At 41.8% G+C, this 22,354-nt stretch overlaps 1 protein-coding gene across 2 annotated transcripts in view; it reads right to left on the bottom strand.

The window, feature by feature from the left end:
- Nucleotides 1-22,354, bottom strand: part of LOC135204031 (uncharacterized) — a 157,709-nt gene that overhangs the window by 44,631 nt on the left and 90,724 nt on the right. For both annotated transcript variants that reach the window (XM_064233973.1, XM_064233974.1), the window contains exons 5-7: nucleotides 9,962-10,096; nucleotides 9,229-9,396; nucleotides 8,814-8,963 (exon numbers count right to left, since the gene is read on the bottom strand). In XM_064233973.1, the coding sequence (XP_064090043.1) occupies nucleotides 8,814-8,963; nucleotides 9,229-9,396; nucleotides 9,962-10,096 (453 nt within the window). The remainder of the gene's footprint in view (nucleotides 1-8,813; nucleotides 8,964-9,228; nucleotides 9,397-9,961; nucleotides 10,097-22,354) is intronic.

The following is a 22,354-nucleotide window of genomic DNA, read 5'->3' on the forward strand; positions in this document are numbered from 1 at the left end:
AGAGCAACTTAGCGTACACTCAGTCTCCCCTTTCGGGTTTCCGCCGCATTATTTTTGATTCCGTTACAACCGGAATAGTTCTACACACTAATATTTTAGTGTTATTGATCAGATTCAGGTATCTCACCTGTTCTGATATCGTAGATTACACACAAATAGAATTTTGTCGGTCGATCCCGGAAGAGGCGTACAGACGATAGCCTACAAAATCTTATATTCTATTGTTTTACTATGCACGAAATTTCGGAGCAGGCGGACAGACTACGTAACTGATATCCGACCGCTCAACACCTTTTGGTACAGTATACGTCTACCTTGGTTAGCGATACAATCATTGGAGAATATTTTTTCCTTAAGTGGATTTAGTTTCCCGGACAGGCGGATAAATACGAAGTTAGATCCGCCATAATTTTCAACAGAATAAAAAGATTCATAGACTAAATGACCGAGCTGTATATGTTAAGATTTAGTATACAGAAGTCTATTTTTACTATATATGTTATAATTAAGATTACGATAAATAATCCGCTTCCGGTAGTTTATATATACAAATTGAATACTTATGTATCAATTTACCTTACAGGTGTGCGTTGTCAGATGACAGCTTGCGCAGCTGTCCTTCAGCAAAGGTGCGGACATGAGGTTTGCAGGTCCCCATGCACCCTGCGCCGTACAGGTCGATGACCTCATCGTCTGGCATCCGGATGCGTGTGAGATCTGTTATGGGCTTTTGCCGATATAACCTCGGGACTCGGTGAGTACGCACTTAGATATTTCATTACTAATTATGAGATATGATGTTTAAGAAGTGAACAAATTATTCTCTTTAGTTTTAAGAAAGTGATAATCCTAATTAGTACTTATTTTTCAGACCCCACAGGCTGTCAAGAACACATCTCTTTCGACCCTCAAGATCTGGGTTGGCGGATTTGGCCGTAACGTTAAGGCTAAGAAACCTTATATCCTATCAGAGGAGTTATGCACCCTCCTCTACCCAAATGCCAAGATGTCAGCGGCAGTTCCCAAGGAAGTGGCTGCACCCATTATTGCCAAGATAAGGGAAGACACGCAGTCCTTGCCTGAAGATCTTGAGGGACTAGGGAAGAAGTGTTAGAAGACGTGGCGGCCATCAGCCTTGACATAGAACCAATGGTTCTGGATGCCAGCGATCAAGGTAGGGAGGTAAGTGGGGCAAGTAGTGTGCGGTCTAAGATTCCTGTTCTTAGCCCTGCACCATCTTTAACATCTTCTCATGCTTCTTTTCAAGGGTTTACTGCAAAGACCCTGGTTGGGGACAAACCAGGCTCAGTAATACCAAAAGTCAAACACTTGAGGAAGGCCTTATCTAAGCCAAGTAAACCATCTAGGTTACCGAGGACTTACCAAGTCATTAAATGCATCTAAGTCTTCGGAGATTCCGGTAGCAGCTACTCCCCTACATCACGGGGGTCGAGATCAAGGAGCTCCAAATCTAAGGCTTCAGAACCTCCTTTGATCCGGTTGCCTTCTCTAATCTTTTAATGGAGAAGATGGGAAGTATGGTCCAATCTCAGATTGGAACCATCTCGGATCGGTTTGCAGTCTATGGACACTTTGCTCAGAGACTGCAAAACCAGGAGAACATGTTAGAAAATCTCCTGAGAACCGGACTGCCACAACAACAACAGTTTGTGTTGCCAGACGCTTCCAAACTTCCGGCTTTCGTAAAGAGCAATCCGTGGCGATTGGCTTTACATGCACCATTCGTGGATGGCATGTTAACCATAGAAGGATGTGGAACTCGGCCGGTAGAGGACTTTGAATTCTACCCGCCGGGATTGCAGTTTCCCTTCCCAGGATATGCTCGACTGACAGAGGAAGCGCTAGTAAAGACTAGATAAGATTCCTAAGGAGACGATGATCTATCCTAAGGAACAGGCTCAGTCGCATGGGTTTTCCGGACATTGAACGAATGGGAGTCTGTGAACACAATGTTGTCCCCCCATAAGAGTTCTTACACAATGTTTGTAGTAGAAGGTCAAACACCGACACCTTTGTACTACAAAAGTAGTTGATCTGGCTCTTCAGGCAGCTATGGAGGACAAGCCCATGCCACAACTAAGAGAGACGGAGTTGACTTCTCTACTTTTTCCAGGAGATCATGAATGCTGGGTTGACGCCCCAGCAACTTTCACCACAGGGAAACTGAACATTGACTGTGCCTCTACACAGTTCAGTGACAAACTTCCGAGACTCCCAGAATCCTTGGTCAGAATCGAGTATGAGGCACGTACTCGGTTAAGTAGATCAATCAACTCCGCTACAATGGCAGAAATGGCTTCGCTGGTATACAAGAAGAGTCATTGTTCAAGATCTTACAAGTCTCTCTCCTCCCACACTTCAAAGTGATGCCTATGACTTTGCTGTAGCACGCCGTAATTGCAGAAGAAAGCATGTGCTTTCAGAAGCTACAATAAGGCATGAGCCAAATAAAACTGATTAAAGCCTCAATTTGGGGCCAGACCTTATTCCGGAAGACATTGTTAACAGTGTCTTAGGTGAGGCTGCTAGGGTCAATCAAAGATCTCAAAGTTCGTTGGGGCCTGATGCCAAAACGGAAATATGAACAATCAGGAAATCAGACAAGAGGCAGGAAGAGGTTTAGGAACTTCCAATCATACCAGACTCCACAACCCCAAGCTGTCGTTCAGACGACGATTCCTGTACCTCAAGGGACTCAGCCGTCTACGTCTAAATCCCAACCCCAACAACAACAATACGTTTGTATGACTCAGCCTCCTCAACATCAAAGCTCCATTCTCAGCTTTTAACCCCTCCTTGAGACACAAGGATGTTCCATGGGTACAATAGGTACGGCCAGAGGTAGTAGAGCCAGAGGTAACTTTCATAATAGAGGTGGAAGGACTTCAACAAGAGGCAGAGGATACAGGAGTAGACGAGGAAACAGACCCTCTTCAAACCATTGAGACATCTCAGGTAGGGGGAAGACTATACAATTTCGGAGCCGGTGGAGGTTCAGCAAGTGGGCTTCCAGCATAGTATCCAAGGGTCTGGGGTGGAGTTGGATAAAGGGCCCCCTCCACTAACCAGTTTTCATCAAGCTCCATCGGCAGAACTAGACCTATACACCAAAGATCTTTGCAAAAGAATGCAATAAAAGAAGTAAGATCTTTGAAATTTCAAGGACGCTTGTTCAGCGTGCCAAGAAAGACTCAGAACAAAGAAGGGTGATTCTAGATTTGTCACATCTGAATACTTACATTTGATGCGACAAGTTCCATATGTTGACTATCTCGCAGGTGCGGGACCTTTACTTCCCCGTGGGGCCGTCACCACCTCTATAGATCTTACAGACGCTTACTATCATGTTCCGATAGCAAAGGCATTTTCGTCCCTTTCTAGGATTCAACTAGGCAGAAGGGCATACTCATTCAAAGTGACCGCCATTCGGACTCAGTATAGCGCCCAGGATATTTACGAAGCTGGCAGAGACAGTAGTCCAAGAGCTGAGAAACTCAAGGAATACAGTTAGTGGCCTATCTAGACGATTGGCTTATATGGGCCAGCAATGTAGAGGATTGCGTAAAGGCGACAAACAAAGTCATAAAAATTTTTGGAACACTTAGGTTTTCAAAATAAACCTCAAGAAGTCCCGTCTTACTCCAGCAGCATGTTTCCAATGGTTAGGACTGCAATGGAACCTAATCACACACAGACTATCTCTCCCTAACAAAAGGAAAGAAATAGCAAAGAAAACAAAAAAATTTTCTCAAGGACAAATTAACGTCCAGGGAGAAGACAAGAAAGAATTCTAGGCTCACTTCAGTTTGCATCAGTAACAGACACATTACTAAAGGCAAAACTGAAAGATATAAATCGGGTATGGCGATCCAAGGCAAACAAGAGGAAACGAGACAAAATATCTCTAATCCCACAAATACTAAAGAAAAGATTGCTCCCTTGGACCAAGGCCCAAGAATCTGGCAAAATCGATTCCCCTACGATTTCCACCACCAGCGTTGGTAATACACACAGACGCCTCTCTAAGCGGTTGGGGAGGTTACTCCCAATACGAAAAAGTCCAAGGTTTGTGGTCAGTAACATTGCGTCAACTCCACATCAACATATTGGAAGCCATGGCAGTATTCCCTTACTCTGAAGAAACTAGCCCCGGCAAAGAAGCAACACATCAGATTAATTCTGACAACGAAGTAATCGTCCATTGCTTAACAGAGGGGGATCCAAATCAAGTCACATAAAATCATGTGATGATAGCAATCTTTACGATTGCAACAAGAAACCAATGGCACCTGTCAGCTGTACACCTGGCAGGAGTGAGAAATGTGGTAGCAGACGCACTTTCAAGGACAATCGCTGGAGTCGGAAATGGTCATTGGACAAAGATTCATTCAATTGGATTTGTCAACAGATTCCGAACCTTCAGGTGGACCTATTCGCCACGGAATCCAACAACAAACTAAAATGTTATGTTGCTCCCAACCTGGACCCTCTGGCCTATGGCCACGGACGCCATGTCCATAGATTGGAACACTTGGCAAAGAATTTATCTGTTCCCCTCCGATAAACATGTTAATGAAAGTACTAGACAAACTCAGGACTTTCAAAGGTCAGATAGCTCTGGTAGCCCCCAATTGGCCAAGAGCAATTGGTTTCCTCTGATGGTAGAACTAGGACTCCTCCCTCGTCGGATCCCAGATCCCAAGTTGACAGGTAGTAACAAACTCGCAGTGTGTTAGCTTCCTCAAGAATTCGGAGTGCCCTAACTTTATGGACTTTATGAAATTTGCAGCACAAACGAGATGCTACATTGATCCTCTAAAATACCTGGTTTTTCTAGAGTTCAGATAAAGAGACTCAAACCCTTCGTCAATATGATTCAGCTGTAAGAAAACTGGCAAAGTTCTTAGAGATTCTAAGGTTAGAGCAATGACTCGGAACCTAGCATTTACCTTTTTTACGGACCCTGTTTGAAACGGGATTAGCAGCTAATACAATTACAACAATTAAATCTGCCTTGAAGAAGATATTTCAGATTGGGTTTAATATTAATCTTACAGATTCATATTTTTCATCAATTCCAAAAGCTTGCGCCAGACTAAAACCAGTAACCCGCTCCCACACAGTTTCCTGGTTTTTAAATGATGTTCTTAAACTGGCTCTGAACCAATAATGATTCATGTTCATACATAACACTATTTAGAAAAACTTTATTTTTGGTAAGTTTAGCATCTGGAGCCAGAATATCTGAGCTTTCAGCAATTATCTAGAGAACCGAATCATATTGTTTTTCTCGCATCTGGGGAAGTACAAATCTTTCCAGACAAGAGATTTTTAGCAAAGAATGAGGATCCACAGAACCGATGGTCACCGTGGAGGATTGTCCCACTTCCACAGGATCCATCCTTATGTCCAGTTCAACACTTTGAAAGCTTATCTGAACAGAACTTCTAATAAGTCTTCAGGCCCTTTATTTATTAGAGAAAATGGAGGAAACATTTCCTTAAAAGGGATTAGACAGCAGATTCTTTATTTTATCAAAACAAGCTAATCCAGAATCAATTCCACATGCTCATGATATTCGAGCAGTAGCCACGTCAGTTAATTATTTCACCATATGAATTTTGAAGATTTAAAAAAAAAAAAAAACCAAAAAAGTATACAGGTTGGAAATCACCATTAGTATTTAAAACGCCATTACTTAAAATCCTTGGAAGCCCTAAAATTTGCAACAGTGGCAGCAGGAAATGTAGTTCCTCCTGATGTATCAGAACCATGTTAAGAAGTTAATTCATTAGTATTCCTTACCTTTCTTTCTCCCCTACCTGCCTCATTTATTGTCCCTGCCTTAGCCTTGTTACTCACCTGTATTGTAATTAATCTGTTCTGGTACTCAACATTTAGTTTATTGGATGTAAATTGTATAGTATTAAGATATATTGTGATATCTTTTGATGGTTTTCAAGAAATTTCTTGGACCCCTCCTTTTGAGTACCAGTATAGTAGTATATTTGTCTTGTATAAAGGTTACTAGTAGACACCTTTATTTCTTTTGGAAATGTTTTTTCCTGAATAAGTTTTTGATAACTGATTACTTTTATGTCAGTTTGTATTAGATTAATATTGATACGGTATTAAAGTTCCTTCTTTATGTATCCTAGTTTTTATTCTATTCCTTTTCAGGTAACTAATTACAAGCTATTGGACCATTCTCTGTTACTATTTCACGGAGCGGCACAGGTTGAGCCCAGAAAAGGGATTTTGACAGAGGAAAAATCTATTTTCTGGGCGAGAGACCTGTGCCGCCCAGTGAACCCAACCCTTGTTTTTCCTCACCCTAGACTGGTCCAAGCTTGGGATGCTATGAGGAAGTGTTTAGGTACGCATGGGTGGTAGAGGGGTGGCGGGCAGTAGTGGGATGTAGAACGGCACCTCATAGTAACTGGGGATGTTGGGAGAGGAGATAACTAATTGGTAAGAGACCTCTGAAGAGGTGTTTTTTTCACGCCCCAGTTACTATACCGACACCCTATATGGGGTGAGCGAGGCCTAGGCATATTTTGCCCGGCATTCCATGCAACTTTTTTCTCTGGTATATATAGCAGTTTTTATACCTTAGAAATGATGCTATAAGGAGCATTTCACTGGGCGGCACAGGTCTCTCGCCCAGAAATAGATTTTTCCTCTGTCAAATCCCTAATATGACTAACCCTCAGGGTCATAATTAAATCATAAAAGAATACATGTAATTACTGCAGAGTGTACTGAGCATACTAACCCTCAGATTCTGGAAGATGAGAAAAGTCTCTGGTACTGAAAAATCAGTCTATTATAAAACACGTACTGAAAAATCAGTCTATTATAAAATAAAGTACAGGCAATGAAATAATTACTAAGAACAAAAATAGCAAATTTTTAAAGTAATTTGTATTTTTCCTAACATACAAACCTGAAGATCTTTACATAGGGATTTAGCCCTTTGGCCCAAGTATCAGAATAAGAATAAGGGATGGCTGATGTGGGTCGTAAATTAAAAGACCTTTAGGTTTGTATGTTAGGAAAAATACAAATTACTTTAGAAACTTGCTGTTTGTTCATGCACAAATACAAATCTTCAGTCCTCATATAGGAGACTTACTTATTGGAGGCTGGAGTCTAGAGTAAATCTGAACCGACTGGTTTGGTCCTACACTCCTGGGAATACCCTCCTGATTTGGAAGAGCTGAGGAAGGAATCCTCTACCTCTAGCTTGTAGACATATGGGACGTTGCAGCTGTCAAATCCTGGCTTAAAGTAATGAGTTGTGTCATTACTTTGAATAAGGCTTGGAGGAACCCGAGAGTATCGGAGACAATAAAATTGCTAATAAAACCAAAGGGTTTGTTTCATTATCTATTCTTCTCTCACCTTGTCTTGAGAGATGGGGGACATGTAGCCAATCCAACTACCACAAGATGAAGGACAGGATGCTCCAGTCATGTTCTAGTCACTCGCCAAACTCGTCCATCTAGCATGTGACAGCCGCTGCCTGTCTCTCTGTTTTAAGAGAGAGACATGCAAAAGAGAAAAGGGAGGAGACCAGTCACTCACACACCTCTCTACCGAACACCTTAGACAAAATGCCTTTGTCCCGAAGGGGAGCCGGATGAGCCACAAGATCCATGAAGTAAATGTGGTTGTGGCACAACCACATACCTGCACATATTACCTGGTGAACCAACAGATTCTTCTGGAATGCAAAGGATGTGGAAATGCCCCTAACTTTGTGATCTCTTGCCCAGACTGAACTCCCGTCTACCTCACCAGATGAAGAATAAGCTGATTGCTGTCTCATGAAGCCCGAAGGAGATTGCGTTCTTGAACAACTGTTCCTTGACCAAGTCAGAACTACAAAGAGGTGTCAACACTCACGCCCAAGATGCTGAGTTCTATTGAGGTAGTAATGCAGCACCCTAATTGGACAAAGTAGTGTCTTGTCTCAGTCATACCTACAAATTCCTTTCAGGAGGAGATAAAAAAGGACTTGAATCTGGCATCATGGACCTACAGATTCTGAGTCTTAGTTACAAATTCCGGGACCAACTCAAGTGTAATAGTGCCTTCCCCCTCCCATAGTGCTTAGCATTAAAGACCATGAAGCTTGCCTACGCTCTTCACTGATGCCAGGGAAAACTAGGAAAACAGTGTTAGAGTCAGATCTTTGTTTGATGACTCCCTCAGTGGCTAATACGGTGCACGAGCTAGGCTCAAGATGAGAGAGACGGCCCATTCGGTGGTCTGAGTTCCCTGGGTGAGCAAGGTTTCCCATGAGGAAAAAGAGATCAATTCCCTTCAAGTGAAGGACTTGGCCAAGGGCAGCTCTGTAACCCTTAATGGCTGAAACAGAGAGAAGCCCCTCGCAGTGACGAAAGACAAGAAGGTCCATTACCTGCTGAAGAGATGCTCTGACTGGAGATACACCCCATCAACTGCACCAACTACAGAAAATAGCCCATTTTCCTGATGGATTTTATAAAACAATAACAAAGGTAGCAAGGGGTGAGGCTGTCAAGACTCAAAAGCACTTGCAGACACAGACTGTAAGGCCAAAAACAGGTTAAATGAGTGTCAGTCAATTTTGATTTAACATACACTTTTGGGGGGCTGTGGCAATTTACCTTATCAGATGACATGTCAAAGTTTGAAAGTTTCTACCCTCAATGCCAACGATATATATTTTTTTTTTTTGGTTATCAACTGCTGTAAACATACTGGGCACTCTTGGGATCTTTATAGGGTGATATTAAAATACTTACCTTTTGAGAATGAGTGGGAGACTTCATTGGTGCTGTTTGAGTCTTCTGAATTTTACCTTCTACTGGATGATTGTTATACTTACTTATGCCACTGTATTTCAAAGGTGACAAAATAATTTCTTCATTTCTTTGTGCAACTGTATAATTTTCCTGTAAAGTTCAGTTTTGGAGTTAATTCTCTTGAATAGGTATTTACTTATGAAATTGAGTATCTCATACTGTGCAGTTATAGAGCAGATTAACAGGTTATCAAGTGACTTTTCCAGACTCAAATTGGGCAGACCAAATGGATCAGTTCTTGGAAGAACAGTGAAACACTGGAGGAAGACAAACTGAAATAAGCTACACACAAACAGTATTTAATGCACCTCAAGTCCTTCATTAAACAAAAACATTGTCCTGACTGATATTTTACCTTTTTCTTTCTTTTCTTTTGCAGGTTCTTGTTTGCTATGGCCAACAGTTTCTCTCTCACATATTCTGGTTGTAAAATGTCAATATTACAGGTATCAACTTCAGAAGATGCTAATTCAGATGAATCAATACTATCTTCAGTTCCACTCCCAACCTTTTTTGGTAGTGCCTGAAATTGAAAATTCAGGGCACAAAATCAGCAAAAACATGGTTATCAAACCACATAAAAAGTAAGAATGAAGCAACAAAATTTACTTGATACAACTGAAGCCCTGAAGCTTTCCAAACAGTTCAAGCACAGTAATAATAGCCTACCACCAACATTTGTCATATTATACTGTAATTAATGAGATTAGTTTAATGAAATGCACTGTCATATGGCTGACCAAAGTCCATAACCAAATCACCTGCATTAATGGTAAAGTAAATCAACCAGTTGCTCAATACCTGTTCTCTCACCTAACAACATGCACAACTATCACAACTGACTTAAAAAGACTAAAGTATATGATAGAAATGAGAACACTCAACTCAATTACTTGAGCTACAGTATGATACTGAATTTCTATAAAATCTGAAATTCGACAAAAAGCTTCATCTCAGACATTGCTGGGACAAGAACTGAATCAATATGACTGCTTTAACCTGCAGTTACCAATGCAGTTTGAAGCTCTAATGTTATTATGCCATTCATAACAAAACCTGTCAAACACTGAAATTATCTGTAAACTAACCTTGACTTTCTTTGGTGGTTGAATCCCAACGGTTGACGTGATGGCAAATAAACGATGACACGTGCCAACTAGATCGCTGAGCAATTTCTTCCAAGATGGTGATTGAAATGTTGCCTCAGAGTAAGTCTTTAGTGCCTGAAATATAGTAAGAATATTGCTAAAAGCAAAGAGAAATGAAAGCAGACAAATGTGGTTCATGAACATAATTTGGGTGAATGTCCATCATGTTAGTCGAATGATAGCACCCTACTATATGGACACTATTCATGGACACATAAGGCTGAAAATTTACAATTATCAGCTTTTCCTTAATCAACTTATCTGCACTTTTATGTTTATTCTCTCATTATCAGACCTTCATCTTCATTTTCCATCAAAACCAGATACAAAAAGCTAAATATACCCCCCCTTTTCATTGCAACTATGGAGTGGTACAGCTGACATCAAGTACTTTGAGTGGCACACTGCAGTACTAAAGTTTGTCAATCCCTTATCACTGAATCTCTAGTCTTTTCCCTCCTTGCTGTCTAGTTTCTTGAATTTTACCTTGCTCATATTTTCACCTCATTTAAGGACAAATCCTCTGGGTGAGCTCTAAAGTTTGATTTAGTGGCCTCGTTAAACAAATTTTGCATAATAAAACAAGACTTCTAGGCATCAACAATTCCAGTTTTTCTAAAAATTACACATATTTTCCTTTTATCAGTTTCCTTGAATGTTGCATTTAGCATAATTTAAGATCTTCTTATCTCATCTTTACAGGTAATTCTGTCTCACTCCTTTGTGTCTCCTACGTACCACATGTCCGGACAGACAGGACACCTGCTCATCTAAGATCTAATCCATTACTGATTACTATTTGTGTTACGGGCCCCTATCATTCCCTTTAAACCCCTGGGGTGTTAATAATTCTTTTTAATATGATTTCAAGTGTAAATATAATTGATTAAGCTAACCTTAGAGTTTGCACAACTGATATCTAATCTGAAACAGGCCCTTAGCCTCATTTTAATTACAGACAGTCCCTGGTAATCGGTGGGAGTTCGTTCAGACTGCTTGATAAGCGAAAATCGCCAATAAGTGAAAATCAGTGATTTTCAACGTTTATCGATACTGATAACCGGATTTTGGTACTGATAAGTTAATGGCACCTCTGTTAGGCATGTATCAGTGCCAATACTCTATTACTGGCGTCAGTAACCAGACATATGTTATTGTCATGATAAAAAAAAGTTTTATACATACTTACCTGGCAGATATATACTTAGCTATAGACTCTGTCGTCCCCGATAGAAATTCGAATTTCACGGCACACTCTACAGGTAGGTCAGGTGATCTACGCCCCGCTGCTGGGTGGCGGGAATAGGAACCATTCCCGTTTTCTAAGTCAAATTTTCTCTTCCACCTGTCTCCTGAGGGGAGGCTGGGTGGGTGGGCCATTTAATCGTATATATCTGCCAGGTAAGTATGTATAAAACTATTGTATCATGACAATAACATTTTTTATACATTCAACTTCCCTGTCAGATATATACTTAGCTGATTGGCACCTTTGGCGGAGGGTAAGAGACAGCTAATTACTGAATAGACAGGAAACAACATACGTTGTAGGTAATAAAAATAAAAAACCTTGGTTCCTACCTGTGTTAGCGAAAGACTTCATGGCTACTGCCTAGGAGCCTGCATCGCTTCAAGAGCCTCAGCGAGGTAGTGACCTCATGCTAAGAGTTCTTGATGGTCTGTCAAAGGGGTCTTACCCACTTACGCGACAGAACCTTAGGATCTTTGTCAATGGGGTCCTATCCACTTACATGACAAAACACCTTGCCTAATGGCATTATCATAAAGCACGACACTGATCCCGATCACCTGATCCTATTGTCGGGTTAGTACTACGATTGAAAGGAGTCATCCCCGAACATCCTTTCAAGCAACCCAAAACTCAACACCAAAATTATTACAAAAAAATCATTAAAGAAAACAAAAACAAAAATTATTTAAGGATCAGCATCTGCTCCATGTCCCAGCATAGTATCCGCCGATACATACGGTCCAAGAGAAAAACATTTTTCATATGTTACTTTAACATCCTTTAAATAATGGGATGCAAATACAGAATTACATCTCCAATAAGTTGCTGCTAAAATGTCTCTCACTGACATATTCTTAGTAAAAGATAGGGAAGTTGCAACTGCACGGACTTAGTGAGCTTTTACCCTAAGCAGCTTTAAGGAGTTCTCTTGGCAGTCTCTGTGAGCTTCTGTTATCACGTTCCTGACAAAGAACGCCAGTGCATTCTTTGACATAGGTCTCTTGGGGTTTCTTACTGAACACCAGAGACTCTGGCGACATCCCTGAAGCTGTGTCTTCTTTTTTAGATAGAACTTCAGGGTCCTGACTGGGCAAAGAGACCGCTCCAACTCTCTACCTACCAGGGAAGAGAGTCCCTTGACTTCGAAACTTCTAGGCCAAGGTTTAGAAGGGTTTTCATTCTTTGCTAGGAATAGATGTTGAAAAGAAACCACAGCAGAGTCTTTCTTAAAACCCACCCGAGAGTCCAAAGCATGCAATTCACTGATCCTCTTAGCAGTTGCGAAGGCTAACAGGAATATACATTTTCTCGTCAGATCTCTGAAAGAGATTTTATCTGGAGGTTCGAACCTGTTAGAAGTCAAAAACTTGAGGACTACATCCAGGTTCCAACTCGGGGGAATAGAAGATCTCAATTTGGAAGTCTCGAAAGACCTAATGAGATCATGAAGATCTTTATTATTTTCTAAATTCAGGCCTCTGTTTCTAAAAACAGCAGAGAGCATGCTCTTATATCCCTTGATAGTCGATACAGCCAACTTCGACTCTTCTCTTAAGAAGAGAAGAAAATCAGCGATTTCGGTCACAGAGGTATTGGATGAGGACAGCTTCTTCGACCTACACCATCTACGGAAAACTTCCCACTTCGATTGGTAAGAACCACAAGGTAGAGGACCTTGCGGGCTCTAGCGATAGCTTTTGGGCAGCTTTCTTAGAAAAGCCTCTCACTCTGACCAGTCTTTCGATAGTCGAAAGGCAGTCAGGGAGAGACTTTGGATGTTTTTGTGAAACCTCTCGAAGTGGGGCTGTCGGAGCAGATCTGTCCTTTCTGGAAGAGATCTGGGGAAGTCCACCGTCCATTCCAGTACCTCTGTGAACCATATTCGGGAAGGCCAGAAGGGAGCAATCAGAATCAGTTTTGTTCCCTTCGATGCAACAAAAACTTCCTAGCACTTCCCCCAGCAACTTGAATGGGGGAAAGGCGTAGGCGTCTATGCCTGACCAGTCCATAAGGAAAAGGAAAGCATCGATCGCTATGGCTCTGGGATCTTCTTCTAGAGAGCAGAAGTTGTCCATCTTCCTGGAGAGGAACGTGGCAAATATGTCGATCTGAGGTTTTCCCCAGAGGGACCAAATCTCTTTGCAGACCTCTGAATGGAGCATCCACTCTGTCGGAAGTACTTGGTCCTTCCTGCTCAATCTGTCTGCTCTTAGATTTTTTACTCCCTGAACAAATCTTGTCCGAAGTAATATGCCCCGTTCCTCCGTCCAGGTCAATAGATCTCTTGCGATCTCGTATAGTGAGAAAGAGTGAGTGCCCCCCTGATTTCGGACGTAAGCCAGAGCAGTGGTATTGTCCGAGTTGACTTGGACTACCACTCCTCTGACTTCCGCTTCGAAGTACTCCAGGGCTAGATGAATGGCCAGGAGTTCCTTTGCATTGATGTGCAGTGCCACCTGTTCCTTCGTCCAGGTACCTGCCACTTCCTTTGGACCCAATGTTGCTCCCCAACCTGTTTCCGAGGCATCGGAAAACAACACTAGGAGAGGGTTCCGAATCAAGAGGGACACTCCTTCGTTTCTTCTTAATGGGGTTAACCACCACCTCAGGTTTGACTTTACCTCCTGGTGAATGGGAAACGAGTCTGCCAAATCTCCTGTCTTCTGACTCCACATTCGTCTGAGATAGAACTGAAGAGGTCTGAGGTTCAATTACCCTAGGGAAACGAACTGCTCCGAGGAAAGGGTGCCCAATAGACTGAGCCATTCCCTCGCCGAGCTCCGTTCTTTCCCTAAGAAGTTAGAGATTTTTTCTAAGCCTCGAGCAATTCTCTCTTGCGACGGAAAAACCCGAAAACCCCGAGAATCCATCTGTATCCCCAGATAGACTATGTTCTGTCTGGGGATCAATTGTGATTTCTCGAGGTTCACGAGTAGTCCCAGTGATTTTGTGAGTTCTAAAGTCGTCTTCAAGTCCTTCAAGCACTGATGTTCTGATCTTGCTCTTATCAGCCAATCGTCTAGATAAAGAGATATACTTATCCCTTTCAGATGTAGCCATTTCGCAACATTCTTCATTATGGCCGTGAAAACTTGAGGGGCTGTCGAAAGGCCGAAGCACAGGGCCCTGAATTGGAATACTTTGCCCTGCATCATGAATCGAAGAAACTTCTTCGATGAGGGATGCAGGGGAACATGAAAGTAAGCATCCTGCAGATCCAAGGAGACCATCCAATCTCCGGGACGAAGAGCTGCAAGAACCGACTTGGACGTTTCCATAGAGAACTTTGTGTTCTCTACGAAACGGTTCAAAGCACACATCCAGAACCGGTCTCCACCCTCCCGAGGATTTCGGAACCAGAAAAAGACAGTGTAGAATCCCCGGGAATGCGGATCCCGGACCAATTCGATGGCCTCCTTTTGCAACATTCTGATCTACAAGGTTTAAAAGTGCTTCTCTCATGGCAGGGTCCCTGTACTTGGCCGACAGTTCCCTCGGGGTCGTTGTTAGAGGAGGCCTGTCTAGAAAGGGGATAAGATATCCCTTCGTTACCACTGATAGAGACCAGCTGTCTGCCTCTCTCCGAGCCCATTCTTCTAAAAATTGCAGAAGTCTGGCTCCTACCGGTGCTTGAAGGACTGGCATCTCATTTGGCTTTCTTGATAGGTCTGAATGCAGACCAACCTCTTTTTTGGTATTCCTCTCTTCTTAGAGGAGGGTCTAGAAGAGGAACTCCCTCGAAAGGGCTGTTGAGGAGTACTAGTCTCTCTCTTCACAGGAACGGAGGTCCTCGCTTTCTTTGTGGATTGGGCCAAAAGATCCTGTGTGGCCTTTTCAGCCAAAGAATGGGAAATGTCTCTTACTAATTGTGAAGGGAACAATTGATCCGATAGTGGAGCATAAAGCAGGGACGACCTCTGGATAGGAGTAACTGCTTTTGTTAAAAACGAACTAAATAAAGTCCTTTTCTTCAAAATTCCCGTTCTAAAGAGAGACGCCACTTCTCCTGATCCATCCTGGACCGCTTTGTCCATGCAGGACAGAACACTATGAAGGACTTCTGGGCTCAGCAACTCTGACTCCTGAGTTTTCTTAGCCAACACCCCAAGGGACCAGTCTAAGAAGTTAAAAACTTCTTATACATGAAACAATCCCTTGAGGAGATGGTCCATTTCAGAAGTCCCCCATGTGATCTTAGCTGATGACAAGGCTTGTCTTCTTGAAGCGTCCACAAGGTTTGAAAAATCTGCATCGGCAGAGGTCGGGAGAGTAAGACCCAATGATTCTCCCGTCTCATACCAGATACCTCTCTTCCCTGCCAGTTTGGAAGGAGGGCAGGCAAAGACAGTTCTCCCCGCTTCCTTCTTGGTTTTAAGCCAGTTTCCGACAAAACTAAGCACCTTCTTCATCGAAATGGTTGGTTTCATCTTCATGAACGAGGACGATTTTGAGACCTTAGCACTGGTAAACAAAGATCTAGGAGAATGTGGGGCAGTAGGGCTTAAAGTCTCCAAACTCTTGAAGTAAGAGGGCTGCTAGCGTCTTATAGTCCGATAAGCCTGCAGCCGCACGATCTTCTGAATCCGACACATCTTCCAAATCAAATTCAATCTCCGAAGAGGATTGATTCTTTTCCATAGGAGAAGAGTCCCTTGCAACATCTACCCCACTCTTGCAAGAACGACGGCCGCCTGTGCGAAAACTTGCGTCCTTACGAGAGATAGGCTGATCCTGCAACAAGACTGTCTCCTTCTCCTGGCAAGAGTGATGGCCGCCTGTGCGACGTCTTTCTCTCCTGTCAGAAGAAGGATGTTCTCTCGCATCGCTCTCAACGGAAAAAGCTCTATCCTGACAGGGGCTACGGCCGCCTGTGCGACGTCTTAGAGTCCAGTCAGGTAAAGTCTGATCACGCTGAAAGCTAGAAGAATCCTCTCTGTTCAAATATCGTTTGGAAGACTATCGTAAATTCTGGCGCTTGGCTGGCGCATTTTGGCGCTTCTGGCTCTTCTGGCCATCTGGCTCTTCTGGCGCATCTGGCGCATTGCGCCAGAATGGCTTTTCTGGCGCTTTTGGCGCATCCTTTCTACCTCCTGTCCGAGGAGTAGTTGTAGATTTTTTAATAGGAAGGAAAGAGTCCTTTCTTCTGGAAGTCTCCTTCGTAAGAACTCCTACTAAAGAGGAGATCTGCTCCTGCATTTTTTGTAGAATTTTTGCCACAGCATTCTCTTCTTCCTTTTCCAATGTCAGTGAAGGAGGTCTTGAGGAGGAAGGAGACTCCGAGTTGAGAGTTGGAATATATCTGGCTTTTTTCTTTTCGCAAGGAGACCCTTCAGGGAAAAACTCCGGACTTGAATCCAACGTTGGAGCTTTCCAACTTCTTTTCAAGGGGCGTGAAAGTTCGTCAGAACTCCAGCCCTTTCTTTGTGGAGAAGAATCCGAAGAGGAAAAACACTGTTTTAGGATGCTTTTTCTATAGCAATCCTTGGCAGTTCGGGTCGTCACAGAACCTGCCGAGGGGACGCCTGATCGGTGGGGATTCTCCATAACCTCCGTAAGGCTTTTGACATTCCTTCTCCTCTGGGCCTGTGAGCTTGGAAGCGGTCTAGGCCTGGGAGCGAGATGAAGCTGATCAGACGCACCCTCCACTGCACTGGGTACACTTACGTCACTATCACTGCGCTTACCTTTTAAAGTTTGCATCTGACGTTCCATCCTTTGAAGTGCAGCCTTAAGATCTGCAATTTCCTTTTCTGGATTTGCAGTCTAGGTAGTAGCAGAGGAAGTAATTACATGTTTAGGGTTAGGTGATATATTAATAGGCTCACTAGAACGAGACCGACTTACGCTTCTGGAGGAAGCCTTCCTAGCCCTATCCATTTCCAATTTTCTTAAATAGGAATTCAAATTCTTCCACTCTTCCTCATTCAAACCTACACATTCATTACAGGTGTTAGATACAGAGCATTCATTCTGTCTACACCCCTTACAAACTGTGTGAGGGTCTACCGAAGCTTTCGGTAGCCTCACCATACATCCCTCATTCACACACTGTCTTCTAACCGAAAAGCTAGAGTCCGACATTATAAGAGAAATCAAAATAAAGTCCAAATAACAGTCCACGAAAGAGTATGCCCAACCAAAGATCCAATACGTCACCAAAAAGACCGGCTTAGAAGATCAATAGCGATGAAAAAACACGAAAATCAAATCAGGAGGAACAACAACAATGTTGATGTCCCGGCCGATAGAGAAAATCTGACTTAGAAAACGGGAATGGTTCCTATTCCCGCCACCCAGCGGCGGGGCGGTAGATCACCTGACCTACCTGTAGAGTGTGCCGCGAAATTCAAATTTCTATCGGGGACGACGGAGTCTATAGCTAAGTATATATCTGACAGGGAAGTTGAATGTATAAAACTGCACATTTCTGATGACGAAAATCGCTGATTTTCGGCACTAGACAAACGCCATAAAACCGAATTGCCAATAACCAGGGACTGCCTGTATATGATTGCCCTTTCTTGTTCAGGTCATTTGCAGTCCGACGTAAGTTATCCCCCAACAGCTGCACACTCCCACGTACAATTGTATTATGTTAAGTAGAATGCGACTGATATATTCTCTAAGGAGAAGAGATTGGCAAGGAAATATACTGCTAAATTTATGCTGCAAGTTGTAGCTGAAACTGAGAAAACAATGTTCAAGTTGTTAATAACTATAAATTATCATGTACTGGCAACAGAACCTTTGATATGTTCATAAATAAAATTGGAGAGAAAACCATTTTAATCAAAACTATTGGCATGAAAGAATATATTTTACTACTGCTGACAAAAGAAAAATATGTAAAGCTAACAAATATTATGATGAAACCACATGAAAATAGCAAACAAAACCTGTTAACATTTTTACACAAAAAAAACATACCCCTAATGCCATCTATATTAGCAAAAAGTATACGTACGTACCTAAATTTAGTTCACAACAAGACATGTTAAGTCATATTTCGACTTAAAAACACTTCGTATAACAAAATAATAACCTTGTCCCATATAAATAAAGTATCTAGAGATTCATTTAACCCTTAATGGGCAGATAGCTTCTCAGGAGTAGTAATAACAGGTTTGGGGTGATGGATAGATTGATCCTTCAAGCTATACTCAAGACTCGGCGGCTCATGCAAGTTTAGTAGTGATTTTGACTTCAAAGGGGAATGTACTGCTGCTGTGTCTCATGTGACTTCTTTATGTAAATTTGCTCATAAATATACCAAAGGGCTGCTGTTGGTTTTAGTTCTTGCTTTTTACAATAGTATGTCAGTTGTATATGTAATATTGCAAAGAAAAGTGCAAAGAAATAAAAAAAAAATATGTAGGAATTTAAAAAGTTACTGAATCTTTGGTCTTGGTAAATTTGTTAAATATTTTTCAAGAAATATGCTAAAAATTTGTTACTTATTTTATTTCTTATCTATTTTGATATTGTGTGAGTTGTAATTATAATTTTACCAAATAAAATAAAATTATTTATTAGAAAACACATATTTAACCCTTTAACGCCGATTGGACGTATTAAATGTCAACTAAAATTGTCTGTTGTATGCCGATTGGACGTATGGTACGTCGACGAAAAAAAAAGTTTTTTTTAAGATTCGTGGAAAAATAGTTATAGGCCTACTAGGCAAAAACTTTTGAATCACGCGCCTTGGGGGATGCCGGGTGTTCACGGATCACGCTGCTGTTTTGTTTACAAGTGTGACCCAGGTGCGCATGAGCGAAATGCCTCCTTCTCGCATCAACCAGCATCAGCAACGCGTCGTCCGAGAGCGATCTTTTGCCGCAATCGTGTTTTAGCAAACTTTTGCGAGAGTTTAAGTATTTGTGGTGGTATAAGACGTACATAGAGATGTCTCAACGTCGTATGGAGTGCGAAAGGGATCGTGTGAGACGTATTTTGGACTTGGATGCTGGAGAGGGACCAAGTACCAAAGATGACCTCGCGCCTCAACGCCGTTCCGTGCGGCCTCGTGTGGACTAAAGTGTTCAAGGACCACAACGTGTGTCTCGTGTGCCTTTAGTAACCCCTAGGAAGCATCTGCGTGTCCTTAGGGGCATTCGTAGGCCTCGAACCAAAGGACATTGACGATTACTTATTAGAGCTCGATCGGCAGCATGTCACATGTCCTCATTTTGATGGCGGTTGGTCATCTAGTGAAGAGGACATCACTCCTGATGTTAGTGATGATGAATATTTGCCCCCAATGTCCGTTCGAGGGTCACATCCCGAAAGTGAGCTCGAATTTAGTGGTTTTAGTGCGTATGAGGGGGAATCTGAGGAGGAGGAGGAGATAACGTCGTCTAGTTTTGTCGCCGATGATGACACTGAAAACGAGGGCCTAAGTGAGGGAGATGGGCCAGTGGGGGGGTTTAGAGAGCGAAACCGTGCCTGAGCACGTGTGCGTGCGCACGGGCACGTAGAAGGTCGGAGCGTCGCGCCAGCCAAGGTGAAGGTCAGTCGTCCGAGAGCGATGAGGGGTGGTCGGAGGACCCCACCCCACTTAACATGCACCCATTCACGGCAGCACCTGGGCTCACCGTACCTGTTCCTCTCACTGCTCTGGGGTTCATTAAGCTGTTCCTTACGCGGGAATTGCTGGAATACCTGGTAGCAGAGATGGCGGACTACGCTCAGTACTGCCGTGACGAACTACGGACGACATTGTCGTATTGCTGGTGGGGCTGTAACCTCACCGATATGGCGCATTTTTTGGGCTCCACATTTTTTTTGGTATGATACCTGCTGCCGACATCAGGCAATATTGGAGGTGGAATTTTTTTTTAAGTACGCCCAATGTGCCTGGCGTTATGCCCCGTGATAGTTTCCTGGCGTTGGACAGGTATTTCAACACCTTCAACCGAAGGCCATACCACGGAATAACCCCGATCGCCTCATCTTAGTCTGCCCAGTGTTGGAGTACATTCGTGAGTGGTGCAAAATTCTCGTAGTTCCTGGCAAGAACCTTTCTTTGGATGAGGGGATGATGCCTTACAAAGGACGTCTTAGCATTAAAGTGTATAACCCCAAGAAGCTGAAGAAATATGGAGCGAAACTTTTTTTTATTACAGAGTCCAACACTGGATACGTCATGGACTTCTCGGCGTGTTCCGGGGTCTTCTCCATGCTGCGTGACACTGTGTTCAGGCTTGCGGATCGTTTCTGTAACCAGTTCGTAGCTTTTCTAGTTTTTTTAAATATTTGCATATAAATCACGATAAATAGAAAAAAAGCGAAGTTCGGTCAACTTTGACTCTACCGAAATAGTCGAAAAAGACAATTGTAAGCTAAAACTCTTACAATTTAGTAATATTCAATCCTTTATCTTCATTTTGAAACAAATTCGAAGTCTCTAGCACAATATTTCGGTTTATAGTGAACTTTTGAAAAAAAACTTTTCCTTTCCCTCCGCACGCAGATTCTCCGCCACAAATCTCCGAAATGCTTACGTCACATTCTTATAATATTTGCTCAGTTTCATATTAGCCGTTTCATAGAGTTGTATATATGAAAATGTGCGCAATTCCATGTAGAATACAAAAAAAATAATTGAAGGTCGTAGCTTTTCTTATTTTCGAAATATTTGCATATAAATTAAGATAAATAGAAAAAAACTCGACGTTCGGTCAACTTTGACTTTACCGAAATGGTTAAAAAACGCAATTGTAAGCTAAAACTCTTACAGTCTAGTAATAAGTAATCATTTATCTTCATTTGAAACAAATTTGAAGTCTCTAGCACAATATTTCGATTTATGGTGAATTTTCGAAAAAAAAATGTCCAACCCTCCGCACACGGATTCTCCACTGCAAATCTCATAATATTTGATCCGTTTCATACTAGCCCTTTTGTAGAGTTGTATATATGAAAATTTGCGCAATTGTATGTAGAATACAACAAAAAGATTTTGAAGGTCATAGTTTTTCTTATTTTCAAAATATTTACATATAAATCACGATAAATAGAAAAAACTCGACGTTCGGTCAACTTTGACTCTACCGAAATGGTCGAAAAACGCAATTGTAAGCTAAAACTCTTACAGTCTAGTAATATTCAATCATTTATCTTTATTTGAAAGAAATTCGAAGTCTCTAGCACAATATTTCGTTTTATGATGAATTTTTGAAAAAAAACCTTTTCATTCCCTACGCGCGCAAATTCTCCGCCGCAAATCTCCAAAATGCTTATGTCGCAATCTCGTAATATTTGCTGAGTTTCATATTAGTCATTTCATATAGTTGTATATATGAAAATTTGCGCAATTTCATGTTGAATACAACAAAAAGAAGGTCGTAGCTTTTCTTATTTTCGAAATATTTGCATATAAATCATGATATAGTAAAAAACCGACATTCAGTCAACTTTGACTCTACCAAAATGGTCGAAAAACGCAATTGTAAGCTAAAATTCTTACAGTCTAGTAATACTCAAGTCATTTATCTTCATTTTGAAAAAAATTCAAAGTTTCTAGCACAATATTTCGACTTATGGTGAATTTTTGAAAAAAAACTTTTTCCTTCCCTCTGCACGTGGATTCTCTGCCACAAATCTCCGAAATGCTTACGTCACATTCTCGTAATATTTGCTCCATTTCATATTAGCCCTCATGTAGAGATTTATACATTAAAATGTGCGCAATTTTATGTAGAATAAAACAATAAATAAGTGAAGGTCGTAGCTTTCCTTATTTTAGAAATATTTGCAAATAAATAACGACAAATAGAAAAAAATCAACGTTCAGTAAAATTTGACTCTACCGAAATGGTCGAAAAACGCAATTGTAAGATAAAACTCTTACAGTCTAGTAATATTCAATCATTTATCTACTTTTTGAAACAAATTCGAAGTCTCTAGGACAATATTTAGATTTATGGTGAATTTTTGAAAAAAACTTTTTCATACCCTTTGCGCGCGAATTCTCCGCCGCAAATCTCCGAAATCCTTACGTCACATTCTCGTAATATTTACTCCAATTCATATTAGCCGTTATATAGTTTTATATATGAAAATGTCCGCAATTTTATGTA

This window comes from Macrobrachium nipponense, chromosome 44 (genome assembly GCF_015104395.2).
Source record: "Macrobrachium nipponense isolate FS-2020 chromosome 44, ASM1510439v2, whole genome shotgun sequence".
Taxonomy (NCBI): domain Eukaryota; kingdom Metazoa; phylum Arthropoda; class Malacostraca; order Decapoda; family Palaemonidae; genus Macrobrachium; species Macrobrachium nipponense.